This window comes from Aulonocara sp. 'chitande type north' Nkhata Bay, linkage group LG3, assembly GCF_057382095.1.
Source record: "Aulonocara sp. 'chitande type north' Nkhata Bay isolate Kocher_YH1m ecotype deep benthic linkage group LG3, A_spYH_male_GT1.1, whole genome shotgun sequence".
Taxonomy (NCBI): Eukaryota; Metazoa; Chordata; class Actinopteri; order Cichliformes; family Cichlidae; genus Aulonocara; species Aulonocara sp. 'chitande type north' Nkhata Bay.
This window is the reverse complement of record NC_141346.1, coordinates 190952-217491: the sequence shown is the minus strand read 5'-3', so window position 1 is coordinate 217491 and position 26540 is coordinate 190952. Positions and strand designations below refer to the sequence as shown.

The window sequence follows — 26540 nt, the reverse complement described above, 5'->3', positions numbered from 1 at the left end:
ACACACGTCTTTGATAAGACGATGCTTGATGTTTAAGAAAAAAACATTTACAACATAAGAAGAGATTTAAAGAATTAAATAACACTATTTGGAAAGTAAAGGAGGGCTTTATTATCCAATGGTGACAAAAAAAAAACCCTTAAGTGAATGTGAACAGTTACAACAGTCATAACTGACCTGAACAGTGTGTGGAAGTAAAAACCTCAAGTCACAATCTACTTCTGCTCTTTTTTATTTGAAAAATGAAAATTAAAAAAAAGTTTACAAGAACAGATCGTGCAGAAGAACTGAGCATGATTAAGTGAGCTACAGAATTCAGTAAGGCTATCTGACAATTAGACTCCAGTGACCCATCATAGAAGAATGAGATCCCAGTAGTGAGAGGAGAGCAAAGCACCCCCTGGAGTCTAGATGCTGGTGGCAGTCAAGATGAAGATGAGGAGGAGCCTGGTTGCATGAATGACAGTCTGAAAGACAGAATGACAGAAGACCACTGAGATTTTAAACACAGAGAGAAGGCAGGGAAGAAAATGATTGGACCAGAGTAATGATGTTAGCATTGAGTTTGCAGCCCAATGAGTGATTACAGATGTTCCTTACTGAACTTACACATGAGCCTCATTTTTACCGAGGACCAGAAATATGTGGCGCTCAACTCCCAGCATGCTGGGTGAGGACTGTTTGATAAGGGTAAGGTTTTGAGCTGATTTGTTTTGTTTTTTTGTTTTTTCACACAGAGGACTGTGAAAAAAGACAGTTTTGCCACTGCACTCACAGCTGTGAACATTACACATGCATCAGTTACACTGATGAAAATGTTTTGATAAGAAGAACTAAAGAAAAAATAAAGAAAATTGAGAAGAAATAAACAGCCTTGAAGAAGGTGCTTTTATTGGTTCACTGTAAATTTGGTCACATCCTGCACTCTAGAGCCTACATCAAAAACACTACTTTAATATCATAAATGAAACATTCTTTAACCCGACAGAGCCGCTGGTCCATTGAGTGGATGTCATGCTTTGACTCTCCTTCTATGCAACGTAGGATTAAGCTGTATGGTTGATATGTATTTATGTGTAAATGTGTTAGTAATGTTTCTTTAAAAGTTGGCTCTGACTGTTTTCGTGATGCTTTAAACTAATTTTTAACCTCTGCTGGTACTGAAAAGCATGCATGTTAATTTGATACCTATAGACGAGGCAAAGCATAACATCCACACAATACACCAGCTGGCCTATTATACAGTTTGCTATGATATCAGGTTGCATTTTCTTTATGAGGCACTATATTCACAACCCCCTTGAATTACTAAGGTTTTTTGAAGTTTCACTTTTTCCACAAACTCTCGCTCGTTTTATTATATTGAACTAAAAGACTACTACAACACAGAAATTTGGGTAAAGGAAGCAAAGCGGAGGGCTCACTGAAGTTCATTTGTTGCAGATACACTAGGCCAAGTCCATAAGAGCCACCTGGAGAACACAACCATTTCTGCCACATCAAGAGAAATTTTGAGACTGGCCCAGAGAGGATTGAAGCTTTTGAAGATGAAGAAAAACCTGCTAAAAATGAACATGTCAAAGGCAAACAAGAAAGTGCTGCTTGGTTACCTGTGGTATGACCATCTTATCAGACAATGAACAACAATAAACTTTGGAAGAAAGTTCTCACCAAAACCATGTGACTGGACTCTGTCCTGAAATCCCCCAGAGATGAGAAACTTTTCATGTTTATGGAGCTAGTAAACAGTCTCAGAGATATGGTTATGAAAAGGTTTGAAATGTTTTGACAGTTTCAGATTTTGTTTTGAAAAAAGATGATTCAGCCTACATTTCACAAAAAAAACCCCATCAGAATGTCTGCAAAAGGTATGTTGTGCCAAGCCAAATGATCACATCCAGAAAGCCTTCCACAAACTTAAACAAAACCTGTCTGTCACTTCTCCGGGAGTACTTTCCTGTCTCGAAAGATGGACTAAATCAGACACCAAGGACATTGAACTATGTCAACATAAAGACTCTGTTGTACATGTCTTACCCAGCTACATTCAGGCCAATATCATGCTGATTAATATGAAAGAAACGTTTGTGTTTCTCCCTGAAAGCAGATGAGTTTTTATTGAGATATTTTAATGAGTTTACGTATGATTTTATATCTCATCAAATAATAAGAATAATCAGATACATTTTTTGTTTTTACACACACCAAAAAATAGAAGCTTTAATGTCAAAAACATCACTGATTCATATCCTGGCGCCTCTCGTTGGCTGGAAGCAGCAAGTACGCCACCTGTCGAAACAGGCGTGAAACACACAACAACGTCGGAGTTTGTCGTGGTCACGTGACCTGGGTGTTTTCTACCGCACTTTGGAACTGGGTTTTGAAACATCTGTGCCTCGGTGACTCAATACCAATGACCGTAGATACTCAATACGCTATCGAAACGTCAATATTGAGCTTCCCGTCGGCAGCACATAACGGTTTTGAAACCCTTTATTCAGGCTTGGATATGCGCATGCGTAGGAGGGTTTTACATGGTCGATCGAAGCACGCGCTTGTGAGTCCTCATTACACACAAATCATTGTACACGTTTGTAAATCATCATATCGTTATATCGTACTCGTTCGTAACACTTAACTTTATCTCTATATGAACTTGAATAACAGGTTAACTCAACCACAAGCGCGAACTAGTGACGGAATAAAATAATCTTCCGTCATGAACGCGTTCATAGTGAAACGTCAGTATTTCCTGTTGTGATGAACGTTTCCTTATCAAATGAACTTATGAATACAATACCGCTTTGAAGAAGTGCACGTAATGTTTGAATATAGGACAAAATTAACATATACCACCTATTTTATTATTTGTGCTGGATAAATTTGCAAATTTCCACTCTTTGGCTTCTAATTGTGCAATATTTGACTTGTTTATCGACTGAACGAGTCAAGTGTAGCCCCTGCCTTTAAAAAAAAAAAAAAAACTTTAAGCAAGAAGGAAATGCGCCTGGGATTGTTTTAGAAGTGCTCTGACGTTAAAAGTGTAGAGGTGTCCATGTCTGTAGGTGATTATCTCTTCCTGCTTTGGGTGTGTCTACTACCTCCTGGGTTACAGTACACATCCACGGTCCCAGTGCTTGAACACATGGCATGATAGCAGATCGCTAGAGCTGTCCGCGACATTTTAGAGGAGGTAAGATAAATTCCGTTAAGATCTGAAAGTTTTTGTTGAAGTTATTGTTTGGTCCTTTACATGGAGAAGGCTATATATACGTGTACTCCACCAGCAATGAAATGGCTATTTAAATATATCACATTCCATAAAGTGAATGTAAGACCTTAATTTACAAATAGTTTAAGCTAAGACATAAGACTAAAAAATGTTTGTGTTTTGTTTTTACATTCATTACCATGAAGTAAAGTGAAAGTGTGAAGATGGCAAACAGACCAGCCCTGCCCACTGCTGAAGGTGGAGAAGCAGATGCAAGGAGTAAAATCAGTGATTCCTTCTCATTTTTGGATGTCCTCCATGCCAATCAGTTTGAAGAAGAGTTTGTTGAAACTCAACACGCTGAGCAAGTGGAGGAAAACTTTTACAGAGGGGCCCCACCGAACTGGTTAAACTTCTATATCAGTGAACAAGCAGTGTCAGATGGCAATGCAACTCCTTTTATCAAACGAGATGGATATGAAACCCTTAAAGAACAAATTCACCTGAGAAGAAAAGGCCCTGGGACATCAACAATTAAACTGTTTCATCAACAAGGATGTGGGGGAACCACACTGGCTATGCAGGTGCTGTGGGACTTGAGGAAAACCTTCAGATGTGCTGTTTTGACAGGCTCAACATTAGATATCACAAAAGTTGCGCAAGATGTGGTCAGCCTTTTTACAGCAGGTAGCCATGGCCACCAGAAAACGGTACTGTTGTTACTAAATGATGAGTTCATATTGGACATCCTCCAGGACAGGATTATGGAAGAGATTGCTGAACAGGATATAGAAATTGATTTGCCTGTGGTAATTTTACTGAACTGTGTGAGAAGCAGTGACGGGATTATCCACCAAAAGGCGCGTTCTTATGAACTGAAACAAAAGTTCAAGAGGAAAATGAGAAAATCTATTATTCTCAAAAAATCTCTCTCAGACAGAGAGCAAGCAGACTTTGATATGAAAAAAGAGGAGCTTGGCAGAAGATTTGGTGATCGATGCAAGCAGTTTCATGGTTTTAACATTCTGCAGTCTAATTTCTCTCAAGCCTACATCAGGAACGCATGTGCTACATTAGAACATATCAAAAGAACAAATAAGCCACTGAAGATGCAGCTTGCTGCCTTCCTATCCCTGCTGAACGCCTACATACCAGGTTCATATCTCCTGGAGTCTCAGTGCCTGGACTTCCTCAGAAGAGACAAGTTTGGTCACCTTTCACTGGAGGATCAAATGCAGCCTTTCAGTCATCTGATCGTCACCTTCCAACAAGGTGAAAGATCTGAAAAAAAGGTTTGCATGGCTCACAATATGATAGCTCAGTGTTGTACTGAACAGTTGGCTAATGCGGGTGTGACCAGAAGTGACACAACAAGACACTTCTTGAACAGTTTTTGCAGAAGTTATGTTCCTCCATATTTACTTGGGTTTATCAAAGACATGCTAAATAAAAGAGAAATTACGGTAATAGAGGACCCAACTCATGGCATTAAAGAATGGAAAGAAAAGTTTTCCAGACTGATTCAAGATATTACAAAAAGAGAAGATGAGGGCAACAGTCTGTCAGTTTTGATCATGGCCTCAAATAAGTTTTATGAAGTTTCACTTTTTCCACAGACTCTTGCTCGTTTTTATTATATTCAACTAGAAGACTACTACAATGCAGAAATCTGGGCAAAAGAAGCAAAGCGGAGGGCTCCTTGGAGTTCATTTGTTGCAGATACACTAGGCCAAGTCCATAAGATCCACCTAAAGAAGATGCCCGTTTATACCAGACCAAGCGAAATTTTGCAACTGGCCCAAAAAGCCATTGAAGCTTTTGAAGATGAAGAAAAACTTGCTAAAAATGAACATGCAAAGGGTAAACAAGGAGATGGGAATGTAAAAGTCTTGCGTGCTTTAAACACCAGAGGGCTGTTTGGTTATCTGGAAGTTTGCAGCCTGTTGTATGACCATCTTATCAGACATGATGAACTTTGGAAGCAAGTTCTCACAAGAACCATGTCACTGGACTCTGTCCTGAAATCCACCGGAGATAGGAACATTGTCAGGTTTAAGGAGCTAATAAACAGCCTCAGAGATTTGGTTGAGAAAAGATTTGAATTTTTTGACACGTTTTTAACGTATTCATATTCTGTTGTTAAAAGAGACGATTCATCCTACATGTCCAGAAAGACAATAGAATGCTACAAAAAGTATGTTGGAGACGCAGAACCAAATGATCAACTCCAGAAAGCCTTCCACAAACTTAAACAAAAACTGGCTGTCACTTCTCCGGGAGTACTTTCATGTCTTGAAAGATGCACTAGATCAGACACCAAGGACATTGCTGTATGGTGGAGAGAAATCTGCCAACACAAACATTCTGCTACACATGCCTTACTCAACTACGTTCTGGCCAATATCATGCTGATAAATATGAAAGAACCTCCGTCCAGCTCCGACTACCAAAGCAGCTTTAGAGAGAAAATGCCATTGGCTCCTGAGATGCAACCCGAGTTTCACATGTTAGCTCTGCTGTTGTGTTGGCCTACAGATGGTGAACACGAATTGGCCTCTGACCTCCCTCATTTAATCCAAAATATTCTGCAATCCTATGAACAAGAATATAAGTCACTCTTTCAGTCAAGGTACCTTCGACCCATATTTTTTCTTGGACCGGGTCAGGGTCTGAACAGATTTGTTCACAGACGCAACCTTGAAATCTTGTGGACCCAAGATGCACTGGAAGACCCAAAAACAAACTGGAGGAACGACGATATTTTCACTGATCCGACAGTCCAAGGCAAACTCCTCAGAATTGAAGGTATAGTGCAAGATTACAGGCTGTATGCAACATTTGGTGACACAGAGATCGAGTTAGATGCCAACCGAAAAGACAGCCTCTGGAAAAAAGGCCATGTGTTCTTTTATGTTGGATTTACAATCGGAGGTCCTGTTGCTTACAACGTTCACAGAGCTGAGGGTAAGAGAATTAAGTTACTAAAGTCCTCATCTTTACAAATGTCATATGTGTTAATAATACACATTTTGTACTGTCATTATCAAAGTGAGTTAGTGCTGCGTACAAAGTTTTCCTGTACTAAACTGGTTTTATTGTTACACTTAAAGATTCTAACAATAGAAAATAGATATCTTATATGTACTTAATGTAATTTTGTTATGTAGAAATCTCACACAAGATAGCACTTGTGGTAAAGGGGAAAAAACCAATGTGTCTGAATGATATGTTGTTGGCCAGCTCTTTAAAATTTAACTTTGCTTTACAAGAACCATCAGAGAGACTTCTGAAGACTTTTGACAATGAAACAGTAAGTTTCTACTTCTCTGGGATTTTGTTTGTTTCTCATATATTGTATGTCACATAAAAATTCTAAAGTCATAATGTAAATGTATAATTATATTGTAAAAATATAATGAAAAAAATATCTTGTACAACAGGACTCCAGTCAGTGGACGAAGCTGAAACCTGAAGTTGAGATAATGGAGGAGGTTCATACTTACAGGTAAAGGTTATCGATAACTACAAGACAGAACATAAAGTAATTCATTACAAGTGCCATTTTATATTATTTGCTTTGCAGTTTTGCTGTTTCTGTTCGTGCATGTGAACAGAGCATAACAGAGCATTTTGTCTTGTCTATTCAAATTCAGCCTGCAGTCTGAAAGTGGCAAATATGAATGCAGCGAGTCTGCCTTGCGGTGGGTTTGTAAGGAAACCGTCAGCTTCAGATACCAGTTTAGCTCATGGGAGCGATTCATGAGGAAACCTGTATGCATGGACTACATACCAGCAGGACCCCTAATGGACATCAAAGTCACAGATGGGAAGCTAGAGGAAGTCCGTCTGCCGCACTGGATCTGTACAGGTGAGCAGTCGTAAAACGCATATGATTGTTTTATTACAGTAATAAAGATATTTATGCACACACGACTGTTTGTGCTTTGCAGGTGAAGTTGCAGCGATGTCAGACATATTTCGAGTTCTGCATGTGGACAGCAGTGGAGGTTATTTGGAGCAAGTGTCTGAAATGACATCATCCCATGTGAAGTTAAACAAGCCGGAGTTCTCTCTAAGAGGAGCCATGATCCTAAAGAAACTGGGCCTATATCTAAAAGTTTTTGCTGATGTCTTGATATACATGCAAATCACATCTGGCCTCACTCTGCACGTTTACCTGGTCCCACATGATCCTCTAATACAACAGGTAATACAATGCCACATACTGGAGCAACAATATGAAGTAGAAGTGAGGAAAAATATATAATAACACAGAGAAATAAAATGCTCTCATTGATAAATACAAAAACACAGTGACACTACAAGGCAACAAATTAATAGAGTTTGGTCTCTAAATGTTTTGACAACCCAACTGACAACATTACTGACTTTCAGGCAGAGAAAACTGCATTAAAAGTTAAGAACTTACAGCCATCTTTATGCTAATGTAATTTAATCATTCTTTCAAAAGCTGTTTTTTGAACAGCTTTGAGCTTTTTTTTAACTTTGTAGTTGTTACTTGTGTTTGCTTGGCATTTTCCCTTTTCAGTTACATGGATTGCAGTAGTGCAAATCAATGTTCTCATCTTGATATAAACACAAACACATATGTTCATTAAAGACATGAATAGATGTGAACACGATTCCCAAAGATTTCCAATCATTACTTGTATGTGAAGAATGGTCCATTTTTCCATGTTTCAGGAAGTGGAGAAGAAGGAGAAATCTGACGGATTCAGAAAAATCCGAAAGACAAGTCCTGTTGACCCTGTACAGCTGGAGAGTTATTTCTACCTCTCAACAGACTGGGACACAGCAGAAATCTGCCCTGAGGTTTGGACTAAGCTGTACTTCTGTTCATTGCACCATAACATAGAAACAGCAAAAATCCTCAAGTTTCCATAAAACGTTTTCTCTGCAGAAACAGCAGTTCATGTTGGAGTGGAGCGACACTAATTTCTTTGAGGTGGTCATTGGAAATGAAAAAAGCGAGTTCGGAAACATGAAACTGAAACTTGAAGTTGAGCGCAGGGGAGGAAAGGAAAAGGACACCGTGTGGACGTGCACTATCGGAACAGGTTAGTGTTTTATATGTTGTTACCCTAACGCAGCTCATCTAAACTATAAACAGCCACCATCTGACCAATGTGAACCCTTTTATTCCAGATGACTATTAAACTCAAGCATTCACCAAGAACAGGGTAAGAGGTTCGTTTTAATCCATAATTATTAGATTATTATTGTTATCAAAGTAGATCCCTTTAAAAAAATAGTCATGAAAAAGAAGGTACACCACTTTTTTATTCTAAGGTTTTACTTATCCAGCTATAATTTGAAGGGAAAAAAAACATCTGGTTCCAATCGGATTCTGAAAGAATCTAAATACAAACCTGAGATGAGGAATGTGTTTATATTTATTCATTTAACAAAACTAGGCCAAAGTGCAGAAGTAGTGTGTGAAAAACTAAGCACAACACAAGATTTAGTGGCTTGTAAAACCACATTTAGCAACAATAAGAAGCAATCAGTGTTACTTTATCAGTCTCTCACATCATTGTGGAGGTATTTTGGTCCACACTTCTTTACAGCACCGTTTCAGTTCATTGAACTTTGCTGTCATTCATTTACACACAGCTGTCTGAAAAAGCATTTCAGTCCGGTTGAGGTCTGTACTTTGACTGCTCCATTCTCCTGTGCTTGGGATCATTGTCCTGCTGCATGATTTAATTTCAGCCAAGCTTTATCTGTCAGCAGATGCCCTTGCATTTTTCTCTTGAAAACTTTGGTATACCGAGAAGTTCAACTCAAATGTTTAGTTCCTGTGGCTGCAAAACGAGAAGAGAACATGTGAAGAGACTTTCTTCAACATATAACATGCTAATTGAGGCCTTTAGGGTCTTTTGGGGTTTTTGTAGCTTCCCTGAGCATTGCACGGTCTGACATTTACTGGGATGGTGACTCGTGTGAACACTGGAAGCCGTCCTTGAATGTTTTCTTTTTGTGAATAATAATTCTCACCAGACTGTTGGGCATCAACACTTGTTTCTTTAAAATTATTACTACTTTCTTCCCTGGAAATCTGTCAGCTGTGGTGATTTCTTGTAAAAGAAAAGAGAGCAGCTTCGTAGCTTTGTTTAGTTTGCAGCACCAGGCTGCTATTTACCCTCTGTATTAATGGAAGCATTAAAGTCTATTTAGTTTTTCAGCGTTTTGCCATAATTTTCATTAAAAAATGAGTGAGTTGATCTTTTACAACCTGATAAGGACAAAGCGATATTTATTATATTCTGATAAGTAAAACCTTAGAACTGAAAAAAGGATTTACTTCTTTTCTCACAACTATAATCCTAATATAGATCATCACTGTCTAGTATTCAACAGTGATGATCTGAACACTAGACTTTTTTTTTCTTTTTTTAAATTTTCACCAACTTCCTCTGCTCAGGATTTCGTGGTTTGCCATTGGACAGCTCTGATTGGCAGAGCGAGTGAGGCAGCAGCTGTTGTAGACGAGCTTCAGGAAAAGGATGTGATCTCTGAGGACAAACATGGTGATGAGAGAAGTTCAAATGCAACATGAGACCAAATGAGAGAGATTGTTTAGTCTGTGACGCTGACACAACAGAGCAGAGATGTCTATAAAATCCTGAGAGGGATGAAGTCTGAGGTTTCTCATGTATGAGCTTGAAGGATCTCAGTGAAAGAACATGACTGTAATGACTGCTTAGAAAATGGAGCCGATCTGTACATTTGATTAACATGCGGCCTTTCCGTACCTCCTGTGCAAGAATATGATGTGAAAGAATGATTAAACCTAATTTTATCTAGTTAGTGGCATAAACATTAAGGGTTAAATCTATTGTTTAAGGTATATAAACCTATGAACATTGCAGAATCTTGTTTTCGCAACCAAATAATTGTTTTTTTCTTTTTTCAAAAATTTAAAAAATGCCTTTTTTAAATAATATTTTACCTTTTTTTGTCTTTGTAATTTTATGTGTTTTATGTTTTCTACAACATGGGAAATGGAAGTTAATCTTTATTCAGAAGATGAGAAAATATTTAAATAAACACACTTAATTATAATAACTCACATTTTATTATAACTAGTTTGTTTTAATTAAAAGTGAAAAATGATATCGTGCCTACGTTTGGTGTTCAAACTTTTCAATGAAGCAGAATAATTTGTAGATTAAATAATAAAAAAAAGTTTTGAGCTGGAAAAAAAGTGAGTATGGTTTTATTTCCCCCAATAAGACAAATAGAAATGTGCACACTTTTGTTTTTCTTAAAGCAGAAAATCAGTTTTTACGGGATGTTATTGAGGAATGAGCAATGCGCTATAAATTAGTTGTCGTACAAGTACTGTAGTGTTGATACTCGGTGAAAGTTATTGGTTCATCTGAGCGATGAGCCCCTCCAGCTCTGGATGCGCCTTGAACCGTGCTTGGAAATCAGCTTCGGTGTGCTGAGAGGTACAGAGGGAGAGAAGTGGATTAGTAGTAAAAATTATGATATGACTAAAAACTACACATGCACATTGCTTTTAAGAGTAAGATGGAGTTTGGTTTGTTATAGTGAGCACTTCTAATGTTCTCCAACAGTTATGGACTAAAAGATGAACATGCAACAGCTTACTCACACGGGACACAGCGCGGCGTTCAGAGTGCTCAGCTGGACACTGTTAACAGTTAGGTCTTTAAAACCTCTCAGTACACCTGCAGTTTGAGCTGAAAGCACAAACAAAACCCCAAAAAACACAACAAGCCAGGTCTTACCTGAACGACTCGGTGGTGAGTCTTGAGGACAGCATCGACGTACGTCTTGGTGCCTTGCTCCTGCATCAGCATGACCTCTGTGCTCTTTGTTGGTAAAGCATAGCTGTACGTGGGAAGCATTAAAGAGTATTAAAGCTAAATTTTCAGTCTACTACAAAGGAAAAAAAACCCAAAAAACAACAAACTTGCTGTAATATATTGGTCAGATGAGAATTGGGCAGGTTATCTGTATCCATGAATCTTTTCACATTTGTTTAGAAGCACTTACATTTTCAGAGCGCTTTCTTCTTCATCTCTATTTGTAAACAGAAAAATACCAGGGCTGTTTGTTCTCTTAACTTATGATGATGAATTTCTGAGGAGTGAAACATCATAAAAAAGCTCATTCAAGAGAACAAGAGTGGGATTTTTTTTAAGTTTTCATCTTACACACTGAGGCAATGCAGAGGAACTCTGCTGCCACCTAGTGACCAATGTCTGAAATATATCAAGGTTTAAAACTTGATCGCCTACCATCATTACTGTGGCTTTGACAGTTTAACGTTTTTGATAACTACGTCAGCGCCTTCATGTAAAACACATCTAAATAAATTTTTATTCCTCCCTTTAGAGGGAGAAAAACAACTTTTACAAACCTGCAGTTCATCCTGGCTAAATGTTTCTATCTGCTATAAACACACAGAACCTGCCCCATTCTGATCATCAGCTATCATTCTTGCATATTTTGTCTCTGTAAAAACAACAACAACAACCAATCAAAAAAGGCTAATGTGTTCAGCAACAACTAGTCAAAATCTGTGTGAGAGTGTGTGTGACTGGCATTCTGTGTATTCCCTTATGTAGTTTTGTTGGTATTGCTACGATAAGGTCTTTTGGTTGTAATGTGGTATCGAGGATATGATGCTGCTGCTAGTAGTGTGAACTTTAATTCTTTTGTTAGACCACCCACCCAGCTGCCACTGCTCTTAATTAATTTGTCTAAAAATGAAAGAGAAACCCTTCTGAAGTAAATATCAGACCAACATAATTTCATAAATATTTTTGTCCATAGTGATACTTCAGTGAAAATGTGATATATGACAGCATAACAAGCAACTGGAATTTGCCTACTTAGCCTGATGATTTGTATAAACAGAGCAGACTAAATAGGAATCAAACTCTTGGCCTGAATTATTTTTTTAGTGCCCATCTGCTGTCGACACTTACCGTAACGCTTGCAGGGATGTGTCTGAATAGAAATTTGGTGTCTATAAGGAGACAAATGCCACATTAGTAATTTCCACTTTTGGTGGTCATGGACAGTTCATGCAGAAGAAGTGAGCGTGATTCATCGAGCTATAGAATTCATTTAGGCTATTTGGCAATTAGACATCCGTGACCCATCGTAGCAGAATGAGATCCCAGCAGTGGGAGGAGTGAGGATTACCCCCTGGAGTCTAGATGCTGGTGGTAGTGAAGATGAAGATGAGGAGGAGGTGGGAGGCATCAATGGAAGTCTGAAAGACAGAATAATGGAAAAGCACTAAGATTTCAAACACAGAGAACAGAAGACAGGCAGGAAAATGATTGGACCAGAGTAATGATGTCAGCACTGAGTTTGCAGGCCGATGAGTGATTACAGATGTTCCTTACTCAAGTTACACTTGAGCTTCATTATTACTGAAGACCAGAAATATGTGGAGCTCAACTCCCAGACGACTGTGTGAAAAAAGACAGTTTTGCCACAGCGCTCACAGCTGTGAACATTACACCTGCATCAGTTACACCGATCAAAATAAAAATAACAAAATAAACCTGTTGTTTTCAAAAGAAGAAATAAACAGCCTTAAAGAAGGTGCTGTTATTGGTTCACTGTAAATGTGGTCACATCCTGCCCTCTAGAGCCTACATCAAAAAACACTACATTAATATCATATATGAAACATTCTCTAACCCGACAGAGCCGCTGGTCCATTGAGTGGATGTCACGCTTTGCCTCTCCCAGGCGTGAAATTGACACGTGTACCAGCAGAGGTCTGTAATTTATTTAAAGCTAACAAGACACTTCTGAGAAAGGATGTTATGAAGTACACTCCAGGCTCCTTCTATGTCACATTATGATTAAGCTAAATATGTATTTACGTGTAAATGTGTTCGTAATGTTTCTTTAAGTTTAAGTTTCCCCTGACTGTTTTCATGATGCTTTAAATACATTTTTAACCTCTGCTGGTTCTGCAAAGTACTGTAGCTTAAGCATGCATAGGCGAGGCAAAGCATGACATCCACACAATAGACCAGCTGGCCTATTACACACTTTGCAGTGACATTGGGTTGCATGCTCCTTATGAGGCACTATATTCACAAAGTGCAAAAAAAAGTCTTTTATATTACAGACAGTCTGGACACATTGTGCAAACACAAACCAATGAAAGCAGAATAAACAGGCTTTAAGTGACTGTAACGTCACCACACAAATGTGATCAATACTGTATTGTAAGCCCCAAATGTGAGAAACTAAATAAATACATTTTTATGACATTAACTTCTTCATTAGTTTAATTATGTAGTGGAAATATCGGTCAATCCTAAATAAAATATGAATGTAACTCCAGTACCTCTGTGCTGTGCTGGTTATTTCCAACTGCTGCAGTCATTCCTCCTGTGTTGTTTTTAGAATAAATGATCTAAATTTAAGAATTAATAAACATTTCTAGAAAAAATCTAAAAAGTTATCAATTAAATGATCTCATAATGAGTTAGATGATTTATGCTACATTCATGTGTTCAGAATGTTTTTATATCAGTTTCATTTGCTTTATATGTGTTAATATACAAACGTAATACCTTAGACATAATTTAAGTGTCTAAGGTTAAGATTAATTGTTATTAGATGCTTTGTGAAGTGATACAGGGCCATGAAATGATGAGTTACAACAGTGGAATGTGGCAGGTCTTGCAGAAGAATGCGATGTTGAGATGCCGGTGATGACAACGAGAATGTTGCAAATGTAGGAATGCTGAATGTGAGATGAGATGACGTGCAGCAATGTTGTTTGTTTTGTGTCTGTGAACTGTCAAAGGGAGGCTGAGTTGAATGAAATTGGACTTTCTTCAATGTTGTGTTTTGCTTCTGTACTTCATGTGATTGCATTTTTCTAGAGGTGCACAGCAAAAATATAAAATATAAAAGTACTTTTCATTGAGACTAATATTCTCATGCACACAAAAAGTCCCAACTGGATTTAGTTACAAACTGCTGGTGTGGAGGACCCATGTGTCATGACGTGTTTGACGATAAGGAATTTCTGGTGATGTTTGAAATGATCAAAGTTCATTTCTAGGCATGTATGTTTTGCTGTAGCAGGCAATAGAGGCATCTTTGAAACATTTTTAATATTAATGTTATCAGTCTTAGCGTATAGCAGCTATGGCGCCATAAGAATGGCGTCCTATGGCTTTGATTTTGCTTTCATAATAATGATATGTATTATTATAATAATACATATGAAAGCATTCTAAATAGAGTTAGCATGAAAGAACATGCACAGTAGACAAGTGTTTACTTGTTTCCAGCACTTAAAAAAAATCTTATTCTGTTCAGTAACTGTGTGTTACTGTCTTTTGAGTCAGTCAGTGGGATGTTTTGTCTAATATTCATATGGCCTCTTATTTTTGTAAAGCACACAGTTCTTAAATAATGTGGCAGGTGTGGTTGTTTCATAGTTGATCCACCTCGTTATGTTTGTCAAGAATTGTTGCTCTTAAATAGATCAGATTACGAGTTACGCCTGTTATTGTGCACATGGTTAAATTTAGTTTGAGCCTGAAGTGAAGTGAAGAGATTGAGCGCACTTTCCCTGAGGAATTAACCATTTTAGTTGCAACATTAACAACATGTTTTAGCACACTTACACAACATGTTGAGTCAGCCTGGATGTAGAACTCATGCATTGTTAATTTAGGCAAGAAGTATTTCTGGATTCATGATTTATTTTGGACTGACTCCAGCAAAATATCATGGATATTTAGACAAATATAAGGATTTGGCGTTTTGTCACAATTTAAATGAGACTGAACTAAAATTGTGTCACTTTTTCACTGTACTAAAATTACACATCAAAACACAGTCCGGCTCAAAAGTTGAAGACCACTTGAAAAATGGTCTTGAGCATGCAATTTATTAAAAACAACACTTAAACTGAAACAGGCTGTTTTACAGCTGATCAAAAGTTTAGGACCTTTAAAAGGTCAAATCTGTGCAAAAATGTGGATTCATTGTCATTTTCTGTCAGGTAGCCAGATTGTAATGACGTTCTGATGGCAAAGGCAAAATAAAACGTGGTTCACGTTGTGAACGTGGTCGGTCTGTTGAACTGCATAAGCAGGCTCTCTTGCAACATGGCAGGACTAGAACATAAATAAAACATTTCCTTTGTTTTCTTCATATATAACTTTATTCTTTCAGTGGCAAAAGTAAAACTGCTCCTGCTTATTCCTCACTTAGAAGAAAAATATAAAATTAAAAAAAGGCACCAAAACCTATATCAACAGGGCTTCTTTCACATTTTTCTATATTACTGCTAATTAACCTCTGCAGATCTATGAGATCCATATTTAGCTGGACAAGAGTGCATTTAATAGAAATAAAATTTAAACTCTTTCACTCCATTCATCTACATGACAGATGGGACTAAACTCGTAGAAAAGTACTCGACAGCTGTGGGATCCTTCTACATTTCCCCTTTTCAGCTGGTTGAAAAAATTGTCAGTTTAGTTCTCTGCACAGACACACATTATTTAAAAATCAAGCATTTCCACACGTTGTGCCAGACATTTTGTTTTTTGTTGTTCTGATTTTTGGCAGTGTTACTTGTACTGACAAGTCCAGGAAACTTCAAGCTGTGTGATGCAATGAACAGCTGTGCGTGTGTGGTACATGAAAGCTTGTGATCAGGCATCGTTTAGGGAGTACTTAATTTGCTTTTGCTTTGTTTTTTAAATAACAGATCATTTTCAAGATTGTGTTAATTTAATCGTGGGAAGCCAAAATTGTGATCAAGGTTACATTTCGTGGAGCCCTGTCATTTAGTTGTAATAACCAAAAGATCCTAAAAATGTCCTTATTAAGCATTATATGCACATCTGCAACCTTAAAAGTGCATTACACCGCACTCCAATGTCAGCATGACTATGTCATAACCTAAAAAACACTGGTAACATTTGACAGTCAGATAGTAAGAACAGAAAACATTGCAGTGGTACGTTTCATTATCAGAAAAAGGAAACTTAAAATGCCTTTGAAAGAAATGAAATGAAAGAAGAAAGAAATGAAGGAAACAAAGCATGTTAGAATATGAAAGAAACTGTTGACAGTGTTACAAAGTTTACAGTTGCATGGCCTCTTGTCAGTAACATATCTGTTGATCTCACCCCCACGCTTTTCCTGGAAATGTTCAATCTTTGTCGCACAATAATACTGCTGCGTCAAAGTAAGAAAACAATAACCTCAAACATTGAAGACATTTTTTTTACATTTTCCCTGATCTTTCATTGATAGCTTCTTCTAGATTTTCCATCTGAATATCTTTAATAGGCTTTATTCCAATCTGCCTTTTTCTCAGAAACAAGTAAATATAAAGTCCTAATGATTCCTTCAAACATTTTGAACATATCTTACTACTACCTCATCTGGTCAGTGTGTGCTGAGTATCTACTCTCACACCTACCTGGGTGTGACAAGTGGCTGTATACTATATATAACTCCAGCACAAAAGTCACTAGTCACTAATACATGTAAGATATGAGAGGACATCAAACACATTTGCATCAAGTAGAACACAAGGTAAGAGAAATCTTTATGGAGTTTTTGAGAAGTTACACTTGTAAATCTCTGTCCTGACACAAAAAGTGCTACATATACAACAGCAGTGATTATATCTTAAATCAACACAGACTTTCTGTTCAACAGTCTCAGAGTTTGGTATGAAAATTGATCAGATTTGTTTTTCTCAGAAAAATATATATTGAAAAGTATTTTATGTATGAATGTAAAATTTCACACCAATCATTATATACATGTTTAAAAAAGTTGAAGATGCTTGAGCAGATTTTTTTGTAAAGATTTGATGATATGAGATGGAATGACCCTACAGTCAATCTGTGGTTAGACCTGGGAAAAACTGCTTGGACATAATGATTCCAGGTTTTAGAAGATTCCAGGGGCTTGTAAAAGTACAATACATAAAATATATTTAGTGGATGAAGATAACTTTAGGGGTCAGAATTACAAGTTTGATGTAGAAGTACTTATCTCCAAGTCTGCTTTATTTTCTAAAACACTACTACATGCCAAATTTTAATTAACCCTTTAAACCAAGGGTCCCCAATCCCAGTCCATGAGGGCCGGTGTCCCTGCAGGATTTAGATGTGTCCTTGATATAACACAGCTGATTTAAATGGCTTAATGACCTCCTCAACATGTCTTGAAGTTCTCCAGACGCCTGGTAATAAACTAATCATGTGATTCAGGTGTGTTGACTCAGGGTGAGATCTAAAACCTGCAGGGACACCGGCCCTCGAGGCCTGGAGTTTCCTACCCTTGCTAAAAATGCTAACCGTCACTGGTGATGGGTTAGGGTTTAAAGCAGGGGTCCCCAATCCGAGTCCACGAGGGCCAGTGTCCCTGCAGGTTTTAGATCTCACCCTGAGTCAACACACCTGAATCACATGATTAGTTCATTACCAGGCCTCTGGAGAACTTCAAGACATGTTGAGGAACTTCAAGACAGCTGTGTTATATCAAGGACACATCTAAAACCTGCAGGACACCGGCCCTTGAGGCCTGGAGTTGCCTACCCCTGGTTTAAAGGCTAAATTAGGTCAGCGTTTAAAGGGTTAAAACCAGTAATTGGAGATTATGTATCGGAATTTCAGGAGCAGGACCACACCTCCAAACACGCTCCTTCCGGCTGTCATCTATATAGGTACCCCCCAGTACTGCAAGCTGATCCCTTGTTCTCCATTCTTTAACTTCTTCACTTCTATTTAGTACATGGGGATTTGCCCAGCCCGGGAGCCATCGCCAGTCCCCTTCAAGTCCTCCCCAAACCGCAGCTCAATTCATGTCAAAGCATTCACTTTTACCTACTAAAACGCTGTCAAACCTAAAATGAGGACGTGGGCCCAGCTAGTGAATAATAACAATCAAGAATAAAACTAACGCAGTAGGTATAATTTGATGAATGTAAAATCCTAACCCTTAGTAATGTACATTTCAAATGTGTGTGTGCTACTGCCATTTAGCCTCAGAGAACAGTTCAGACTAAAAATCTTTTCACACGTTTATTATGCTGCAGGACACTTAAAGCTAAAGATGGCAAATGGACCAGCATGGTCCACTAAGGAAGGGGAATTGCATATGGGAAGCCTCCCATTGTTGGATATTCTCCATGCAGATCAGTTTGAAGGAAAATATTCAGATGAAGATCTCCTGGAATGCACAAAAAAGGCTGAGGAAAACTTTTACAGAGGGGCCCCACCTGAGTGGTTAAATTTCTACATCAGTGAACAGGCAGAGTCCCTAAAGACTGGAACTACTTTTATCAAAAGAGATGGATATGAAGAACTCAGGGAACAAATTAAGAAAAATAGAAAATTTCCAGGGATATCAGCTGTAAAACTGTCACACCAACCAGGATGTGGGGGAACTACAATGGCCATGCAGGTGTTGTGGGACTTGAGAAAAACCTTCAGGTGTGCTGTTTTAACTGGCTCCACCTCAGATATTACAAAAGTTGCAATGGAGGTTGTCCAACTTTTCACAGCAGGCAGTCAAAACCACCAGGGAACTGTGTTGTTGTTGCTGAACAATGAGTCGATTCTGGAAGATCTCGAAGTCAGCATTATGAGGATAGTTGCTGAGCAGAAGATAGTTACTCATATGCCTTTGGTCATTTTCCTCAGCTGTGTGAGAAACAATGCACCTCAACAGAGTGACCATGTTGTCCTAAAGAACACACTCTCAGACAATGAGAAGAAAAATTTTGATAAGAAGAAGGAAGAGCTTAAAAAGAGGTACAAAGATAAATGTGAACAGTTTCATGGCTTTAACATAATGCAAAGTAATTTCTCTCAGGACTACGTCAGGGAGGCATGTGCTGCATTAGAAAACAGCAAAAAAACAAATCAGTCACTGAAGCTTGCTGCTTTCCTGTGTCTGCTGAACGCCTACGTACCAGGGTCATATCTCCTGGAGTCTCAGTGCCTGGACTTCCTCAGACAAGACAAGTATGATGACCTTTCACTGGAGGATCAAATGCAGCCTTTAAATCATCTCATTATTACCTTCCAACAAAATGAAAGTTGTGAGAAAAAAGTCCGCATGGCTCACACTATGATAGCAGAATGTTGTACTAAACTGTTGGCAAAGACAGGTGTGACCAGAAGTGACACAACAAGAAACTTCTTGAACAGTTTTTGCAGATATGAGATTCCTCTGTGGTTGCTTGGTTTTGTCAAAGACATGCTAACCAAAAGAGAAATGAAAAAAGAAGTGGACCAAGTCAACAGCACAGAAATGAAACAGGAAAAGTTTTCTAGACTAATTCTAGACATTCATACGATGGAGGGGAAATGTCAGTGTGCAACAGTTTTAGAGAAGGCCTCATGTAAAATCTTTCAAAATCCATTTTTTCCACAAGCTCTTGCTCGTTTTTATTATATAGAACTAAAAGACTACAATCGGGCAGAAATGTGGGCACAGAGAGCAATAGAAAGAGATCCTCAAAATTCATTTGTTGCTGACACACTTGGCCAAGTCCATAAAAACCGCCTAATGAAGCAAAATGTTTCTGCCAAAACAAGAGAAATTTTGCAAATGGCTCAAAAAGCGATTAAAGCTTTTGAAGATGAAGAAAGATTAGCTGAGGATGAAGATGGACCAGACATGAAAGAACATGGCAAGAGGAATGTTTCAAGACTTTTTAATTCAAGAGGGCTTTTTGGTTACCTGCAGGTCTGCAATACTCTATATGACAAACTTGTTAGTCAAAATGAAACCTGGGAAAAGGTTCTCACAGAAAAAGTATCGGCGACCTCTTTCCTGAAATCACTTAGAGGCTACAAACTCCTCGGATTCATTGAACTACTAGAAAGCCTCAGAGATAAAGTTGAAAGAAAATGCATTTTTTTGGAACAATATCTGACTTACTCAAAGCCTAACACGGAGAAAGATGATCCTGAATATATATCTGAAGACATCTCAGAGTGCTACCAGAAGTATGTTGGAGACACAACTGCAAAACAACTCATCCAGATGTTTCAGGAGGGAAACCTAGATGACCAGTCTGTGGAAGTGCTGTCATTTCTTGTCAAACAATACACTCAATCAGAGCTCGAAGACATATCTACAAAGTGTAGAGAAATGCATCCAAGTGCAGATTCAGAAACGTCTCTTGTCAACAACATCCTCACACTATTTAGACGGAAAATGCCCCCAAGTGACACAGACCCACCTGAGCTGCACATGTTCACCCTTCTCTTGTACTGGCCTGAAAATGAAGGCCAGTGTGTTTATGACATCAGTCAAATAATTCAGCAAATGCAGAACACTTACGAAAATGCAAATAAGAAGTACTTTCGTGCCAGGTATCTTCTTCCTGTGTTTTTCATTGGAAAAGGTGAAGGTGTGAAAAGAATTGTTCACAGAACAATTATTGAAAATCATCTGAAAGCAAAACCAGATTGGAGCGATAACTGGAAGAAAGAAGAAATCTTCAGAAGTCCTGATGTCCAAGAGCTCCTTCTTAGACTTGATGGAGTAGTAAGAGACTACGGAGTATATACAGGAGTTGGTGGTAAAGAGACTAAGATCAATGCCAATCTGCAAAACAGCTGTTGGAAAAAACGTCAAGTTACCTTCTACCTTGGATTTACTATCAGAGGTCCTGTGGCCTTTGGCATTCAGAATAAAACTGCAGACACAGGTAAGATAACATAACAGTAACATTGCAATGAAGTAAAATGCTCTGCAAACATTCACTACTAGTTAGTAGTTGTTTCATGCTTTGCCTCTCCAAAATGTGAAATGTACACACATGTAGAAGTTGCATTACCAGCAGGGCGAGATAACATATTAAGCCAAGAAGTCAGGATTGAACAAAAAGACATAGAGTAAATTTCAGCTAGGTGGCATCTATGTATATAGATGTAAATGTGTTAATAATGTCCATTTGAACACTTTCACTTGATTATTGTCATGTTAGCTTGAAATAAAATATCTCATTCTGCAGTTACTACAGCGTGCAACTTACTGCAACTTCTGCATGTGTGTCTTTTTCATGGTTTGGAAAGGGAAAGCGTGAAATGGACACGGTGCACCGGCAGGTCTATTACAAGTTTTGACATGATTCACGGTGCAATAATAACATAAAGTACATACACATAAATGCAATATTACAAAATTAAACAGTGCAAATGAGGATTTATTTGGCTACATTACAGTAATAGTTACTTATTGGACTTTTTATAAATACACCATAGCATAATATTGTATTGTGTTTTTTAACCTGTATTATCCATTTTTCTGTTGTTTTACTTTATTTTTTGTTTGCTGATTACATCAGTTATTGCAGATCAGAATGGGAAAACTCTGACCAACAGTGTGAAAGAGACCAAAGCTGCCCCTTAAGCTTTAAACATCATACAAGATAATGGGGGACATCCAAGTTTGTGAATCCTGCTCAACATCCCCCCCAATAGGAAAGTGATTCTGAAGCTTCCTTTATAGTATTTATGTCTTTTTATATGTAGGGGCAAAAACTAAAAGGAGAAAATTGTGCTGTAGCGTTGATGTGATGCATGTGATCCAGCACTTTTAGTCATGTATGTATTGTCTATGCTAACACCTAAACAACAGACTTTCAGACTTTCTGATTCTTAGAGATGATTTACTTCCTAAAATTTGGCTTCTTTGCATAGTGTCTATTTAATATTTTGTTTATACATTTCTAAAGACTTTGCTAATCAACATCTGAAGAAAAATGTCTCCTCAAAGTATCGTTTTAAATTGTTGTTTTGCTTCCTGTCTTGTTACTCCTGTTTTTTTTCCTTCCTGTGTTCCCAGCTGTCTTCACCTCCCTGATCACCCTCGCTGTGTATATACTGGCCAAATCTGCCCTTGTCTGGTGCTGGAACGTAGGTTCTTTCTCCATGCTAGTACTTTCCAGGTTATGTTTCCTGCAGGCAAAGTCTTAGTCTACGTTTGCCTTTTGTTTTGTATTTTGTGCAACCTCTATAAATGGCTTGCTTTTGTTAAGTCCCGTATACAGGCATCTGCATTTGGGTCTTCTCAATTAAAGGTTGCCTTTTTGTGTTTGTTTTATGTGTTAGATTCTAAAGTATAAAAGAGGATGTACATGCTGTTAAATAAAGGTTCGATAATGTTATGGATTTATCTAAGTTTAAATGTGAAAAGGATTTATATTCAGCTTTTTGTTTGTTTGTTTGTTTGTTTGTTTGTTTGTTTGTTTGTTTGTTTGTACCCCTGTCTAACCAGTGTTTGATTTCTTTTTACTTATTGTTCTTGTCTAGTTTAGGAGGGCTGTTTGTTTTATTATCCGAGTTTACTCAATAAAGTATTTAATTGCACATTTACACACATTTGGTACTGATTTCATAGACATATTTGAAAAATTATATTTCATCCATCTTCTTCCGCTTTATCCGGGGCCGGGTCGCGGGGGCAGCAGCCTAAGCAGAGAAGCCCAGACCTCGCCACCTCCTCTAGCTCATCCGGGGGAACACCAAGGCGTTCCCAGGCCAGCTGAGAGATATAATCTCTCCAGCGTGTCCTGGGTCTGCCCCGGGGCCTCCTCCCAGTGGGACATGCTCGGAACACCTCAGCCAGGAGGCGCCCAGGAGGCATCCTTGTCAGATGCCTGAACCACCTCAGCTGGCTCCTTTCGATGTGGAGCAGCAGCGGCTCTACTCTGAGCCCCTCCCGGATGGCCGAACTTCTCACCCTATCTCTAAGGAAGAGGCCAGCCACCCTAATTAGTAAATTATATTTACTATTAATTTAAAGTTTGTTTGCAGATTATTTAGTACATCTGAAACAGTTAGTTGTTTAAAGCCCAGCCTAACAGTTTTGCACGTCTGGCCTTTAGTTTTGTGAAGTGCCACGTCTTATAAAATTATTTCAAAGTGAAATATTGGCATCATTTAATAACACACATAATACCATAAATTGTTAAACATGCTTTTAATTTATTTTGAGACATGATTAGTAGTGAAATAATATTAACATTAATTAATAATAAACAGTGTTGGGTAAGTTACTTTAAAATAGTAACTTAGTTACATTACTAGTTACTTCTCTCAAAAGTAACTCAGTTACTTCAAGTTACTCGTTACTTTCAAAGTAACTAGTTACTAGGGAAAGTAACTTTGGTTTTACTCAGAATTCTCTTGTTAATGTGTTTCTTCCATAACTTTGCCAGTCTTCTAGCTTGCTTACTTGCCACAAGTGCACTGTGCCACCTACCAATAGAAAGGAAAAGATAATGTGCATTTTTCCACAAGAGAAATCCCACGCCTGGACCGTTGTTGACCGCCGCCATGATTCTAGCCTACGTCACAGCGTCATGCGCGCCTTTTACATCCAACACAAAAACTGCAGTCGTGGTGCTTTCGATTGTACTCAGAACTCAGAAATTCTGCCTTCTGAATAGGAAGATGTAGGCAACACCAGACTGCAGATGAGCTGCATACAGGGCTGGACTGGGACAGAAAAATCATCCCGGGCATTTTGACTAGAGACTGGCCGCCATTATAGCAAAAATCATAAAGCCTTTGAATGAAAACAAACACTGCTGTGACAGTGATGTTCACTGTTTTGATGGTATATATGTATCAATCTATCAATCGTTTGTTGTAAGATTCAGATAATTATTTTTTAAAAGCGAGACATTTTAAATGAGAATAAGAAAGAAAAGTATTTCTTTGTGCCCCCCTTTCCCTGTTAATGCCCTACATGCCCCCCTGGCCACACTTTGCTAGATCTGCCCCTGCACAGTTACCAGCTGTCAGCTGCTTAGAAAAGGATCCTGGGGTTATTTGTCTCTCAGAAACAGTTCATAACTTCCCTTCAACTCATTCATGTCACCTAAAAGGTAAACCTGTTTCTCCATCACCTGTTCAACTCTGATGATCCAGTAAGGACATCTCCTGGTTTCATCTTCATGTTTCCCTCTCACCAGATAACCAAACGATATCATGACCTGCAGCTTTTTTGCAGCTGTGGCTCCAGCAAACATCAGCTGATACTAGAAATTAATATTAAATAAATTCTAACAACAGCTGATCAAGCTTAAATGTGCTGCTGTTGTTTAGCGCGACATCCCCTGGTTTCCTCTTTCGGCGCAAAGTGGGCGATAAACAAACAAGAGAGCCGATCAGCTGATCATTGATCAGTTTCATGATTGAAGTAGAAACAGGAGAGGGAGGGGGGAGGATGAAAGGAGAAGAGGCAGCTGTGCAGCAAAGACACAGAATAACTCCAGCTTTGTGCCTTTTTCATTGTAGCTGAATTACGGGATAAACTGTTCCTTTTCACCTCAATAAGAAACGCGTAATATTTTCTCTGAATACCAGACGGGACGGTTGGCAACTCTAATAACTTATGAACAAAATAAAGTTCAACATCAGTAACTTCATAGCACCACCCAGCTGTATAGAAACTCCGTCATGCTAGCTAGCACGCAGTACGGAAAAAGTCAGAATAACGAAAATAAACTCCACCTAAACTTGGTTCATATCTGACCCAGAGAGACTGCAGGTCATAACTTCTTACCTGAAGTTCAGTTCACACTTGGACCGGCGGCCGCCTCGGGTCTCTTTTCCTTCTGCGTCCCCTTTCCTTCATCCACATGCTGGCCTCCACCACTTGCTAATGTTACTGAATCTGTGGAAGCTCCGCGATAGCCACCACACGAAGTAACGAGTAACGACCCTATCTAAATCCCAGTAACGAGTAACGCGTTCCTGATTTTGGCATAATAACTAGTTACCGTGCTCGTTACCACAATAATAACGTAGTTACTGTAACGCGTTATTTAATAACGCGTTAGTCCCAACACTGATAATAAATCACTGACAATCCCCACTTTAAATGCCTGGGACTTTCCACCTTTTGGTTTAAGAATTGAAGAAGCCTCTTGGATACCAGGAAAAAAATACTCATGTAAAGTACAGTAACAAAGTGTTTGTACTTCATTGCTTCCCACCTCTGGATATAGCTGCATATTAAGCTCTATGGATTAAAAATAGGATCTCACTTAAGGCAAGCCGATTATTTTATATATAGCACCAAATCACAACAACAACATAAAGAAAACAGTGAACATATGTATGTGAAGGCAGACAAGGGAATACTTTTGCATATATATGTACATCTCTGGAGCAGGAGTCATAAGTTTGATTCCCACCTGGGGCACCTGGGGCATCGGGTGGCTGTAGCTCAGATGGCAGAGCAGGTCAGCCACTAATCAGAAGGTCGGTGGTTCGATCCCAGGCTGCCTCCTGGCTGCATACCAAATATCCTTGGGCAAGATACTAACCCCATGTTTGCCTACTGGTGGTGGTCAGAGGGCCCGGTGGCGCCAGTGTCCGGCAGCCTCGCCTCTGTCAGTGCACCCCAGGGCAGCTGTGGCTACAATGTAGCTTGCCATCACCAGTGTGTGAATGTGTGTGTGAATGACTGAATGTAGTGTGAAGCGCTTTGGGGTCCTTAGGGATTAGAAAAACGCTATACAAAAGCAGGCCATTTACCATCTGTATCCAGTAAGAGTCCTAGGCTAGACACCCCCCCCCCCCCCCCCCCCCCCTCTCATTCTCGACATGAACGAGAGAGAGAAATATAAAGTCATGCCATCTCGGACGTCACCCTAATCAACAAAGTCCGAGACAGGTGTCTAGGTACCAGGGCACCCTGATGAGAAGTGGGGAAACCTGGATCCCCCGTAGCCAGTTACCAAGACTAGGTGAAGTACCCTCAGAAGATCTACTAGATGATGTGATTGCAGCACTAAGAATGATACCTGTATGCTAAGCGGAAAGGAGGAGGATGGGGACTGGTGAGTGTCAGTACCACGGTCCAGGATGAGACAACAAACATCCACAAATACATCAGGAAGATGGCAACACATAACAGCAGGGTGCAAGATGCTAGCAGGCAGGGCATACATGGAACGCCATAACCAAGTGGCCGGCATAGTGTACAGAAACATCTGTGCCAAATATGGCCTGGAAGTCCAGAGGTCAAAATGGGAGACATCCTCTAGGGTGGTGGAGAATGACTGAGCTAAGATCCTGTGGGACTTCCGGATGGAGGTGGCTAACCAACCGGATATAGTGGTGGTGGCCATAGACCACCAGTAGGGGTGAGAGGAGTTTTTTTTTATAGAGTGACCTCTATATAAGTCTGTCATGTCCTTTTACCCTTTTTAAGACCAGAACCAGGTTATGTACACATGATTTTATAAAACATAGGTCAGCATTCATTAAAGATAAAGTGC

At 38.9% G+C, this 26540-nt stretch overlaps 3 protein-coding genes across 8 annotated transcripts; 2 read left to right on the top strand and 1 right to left on the bottom strand.

Annotated features, from left to right (window-relative positions):
* Positions 1–106: 106 nt before the first annotated feature.
* Positions 107–24901, bottom strand: LOC147333338 (large ribosomal subunit protein mL48-like). Of its 5 annotated transcripts, XM_086266569.1 has the most exons (6): positions 24818–24901; positions 12416–12485; positions 12196–12236; positions 10990–11092; positions 10572–10679; positions 107–467 (listed from the first exon to the last, which is right to left on the bottom strand). In XM_086266569.1, exons 2-5 carry the CDS (start codon positions 12473–12475, stop codon positions 10602–10604), a joined length of 282 nt encoding a protein of 93 aa, XP_086122695.1. In that variant the 5' UTR covers positions 12476–12485; positions 24818–24901; the 3' UTR covers positions 107–467; positions 10572–10601. The 5 variants fall into 5 exon arrangements, 2 of the variants coding, with proteins under 2 accessions (XP_086122695.1, XP_086122687.1); XM_086266561.1 differs by lacking the exon at positions 107–467 and having other exon boundaries at positions 10359–10679; XR_015125353.1 differs by lacking the exons at positions 107–467; positions 10572–10679 and adding exons at positions 10854–10885; positions 11258–11344 and having other exon boundaries at positions 12196–12485; positions 24818–24848.
* On the top strand, positions 2385–10439 carry LOC147333340 (sterile alpha motif domain-containing protein 9-like). 2 transcript variants are annotated; one of them, XM_086266366.1, is made up of 10 exons: positions 2385–3193; positions 3418–6175; positions 6481–6521; positions 6652–6716; positions 6865–7079; positions 7162–7418; positions 7916–8044; positions 8133–8289; positions 8378–8412; positions 9657–10439. In XM_086266366.1, the coding sequence occupies exons 2-9, from the start codon at positions 3436–3438 to the stop codon at positions 8386–8388; spliced, it is 3615 nt and encodes a 1204-aa protein (XP_086122492.1). In that variant the 5' UTR covers positions 2385–3193; positions 3418–3435; the 3' UTR covers positions 8389–8412; positions 9657–10439. The 2 variants fall into 2 exon arrangements, with proteins under 2 accessions (XP_086122492.1, XP_086122500.1); XM_086266374.1 differs by having other exon boundaries at positions 8378–8419.
* On the top strand, positions 17896–22839 carry LOC147333339 (sterile alpha motif domain-containing protein 9-like). The gene is made up of 2 exons (XM_086266385.1): positions 17896–20951; positions 21591–22839. Exons 1-2 carry the CDS (start codon positions 18233–18235, stop codon positions 21653–21655), a joined length of 2784 nt encoding a protein of 927 aa, XP_086122511.1. The 5' UTR covers positions 17896–18232; the 3' UTR covers positions 21656–22839.
* Positions 24902–26540: the final 1639 nt, after the last annotated feature.

Excerpts from the sequence above, each read along its gene's own strand:
- LOC147333340 (XM_086266366.1), top strand. The coding sequence starts at position 3,436 with ATGGCAAACAGACCAGCCCTGCCCACTGCTGAAGGTGGAGAAGCAGAT. Across the intron at positions 6,522-6,651 it reads AGACTTTTGACAATGAAACA|GACTCCAGTCAGTGGACGAA; the intron begins GTAAGTTTCTAC and ends CTTGTACAACAG. Across the intron at positions 7,080-7,161 it reads GCCGCACTGGATCTGTACAG|GTGAAGTTGCAGCGATGTCA; the intron begins GTGAGCAGTCGT and ends TGTGCTTTGCAG.
- LOC147333338 (XM_086266569.1), bottom strand. The coding sequence starts at position 12,475 with ATGCCTCCCACCTCCTCCTCATCTTCATCTTCACTACCACCAGCATCT. Across the intron at positions 12,237-12,415 it reads CAGCATCTAGACTCCAGGGG|ACACCAAATTTCTATTCAGA; the intron begins GTAATCCTCACT and ends GTCTCCTTATAG. Across the intron at positions 10,680-10,989 it reads CTCACCACCGAGTCGTTCAG|CACACCGAAGCTGATTTCCA; the intron begins GTAAGACCTGGC and ends TGTACCTCTCAG.
- LOC147333339 (XM_086266385.1), top strand. The coding sequence starts at position 18,233 with ATGTACATTTCAAATGTGTGTGTGCTACTGCCATTTAGCCTCAGAGAA. Across the intron at positions 20,952-21,590 it reads GAATAAAACTGCAGACACAG|TTATTGCAGATCAGAATGGG; the intron begins GTAAGATAACAT and ends TGATTACATCAG.